The sequence below is a fragment of the Corvus brachyrhynchos genome, unplaced genomic scaffold (assembly GCF_000691975.1).
Source record: "Corvus brachyrhynchos isolate BGI_N302 unplaced genomic scaffold, ASM69197v1 scaffold640, whole genome shotgun sequence".
Lineage (NCBI taxonomy): Eukaryota > Metazoa > Chordata > Aves > Passeriformes > Corvidae > Corvus > Corvus brachyrhynchos.
The window spans coordinates 10,116-10,344 of record NW_008235525.1 but is presented as its reverse complement, the minus strand read 5'-3'; the positions used below and the strand labels follow the sequence as shown (position 1 = coordinate 10,344).

The following is a 229-nucleotide window of genomic DNA, read 5'->3' as shown; positions in this document are numbered from 1 at the left end:
TCGGATCCCGGTCGGGAGCTCCGGTCCCGTTCTGGGGGTTCCGGTCCCGTTCAGGGATTCGGGTCCCGTTCGGGAGCTCCGGTCCCGTTCTGGGGGTTCCGGTCCCGTTCGGGAGCTCCGGTCCCGTTCGGGGGCTCCGATCCCGTTCTGGGGGCTCCGTTCCCGTTCGGGGGCTCCCGTCCCGTTCGGGGGGGTGCGGTACCGTTCGGGCGGGTCCGGGCCCGCTCGT

The 229-nt window shown here is 73.4% G+C and overlaps 1 protein-coding gene across 1 annotated transcript in view; it reads right to left on the bottom strand.

The window, feature by feature from the left end:
* Window positions 1–224, bottom strand: part of LOC108446682 (translation initiation factor IF-2-like) — a gene marked incomplete at its 5' end in the record, with an annotated part of 648 nt that extends 424 nt beyond the window's left edge. The window contains one exon of the mRNA XM_017736711.1: window positions 5–224. Within this exon, the coding sequence (XP_017592200.1) occupies window positions 5–224 (220 nt within the window). The remainder of the gene's footprint in view (window positions 1–4) is intronic.
* Between the last annotated feature and the right edge of the window lie 5 nt (window positions 225–229).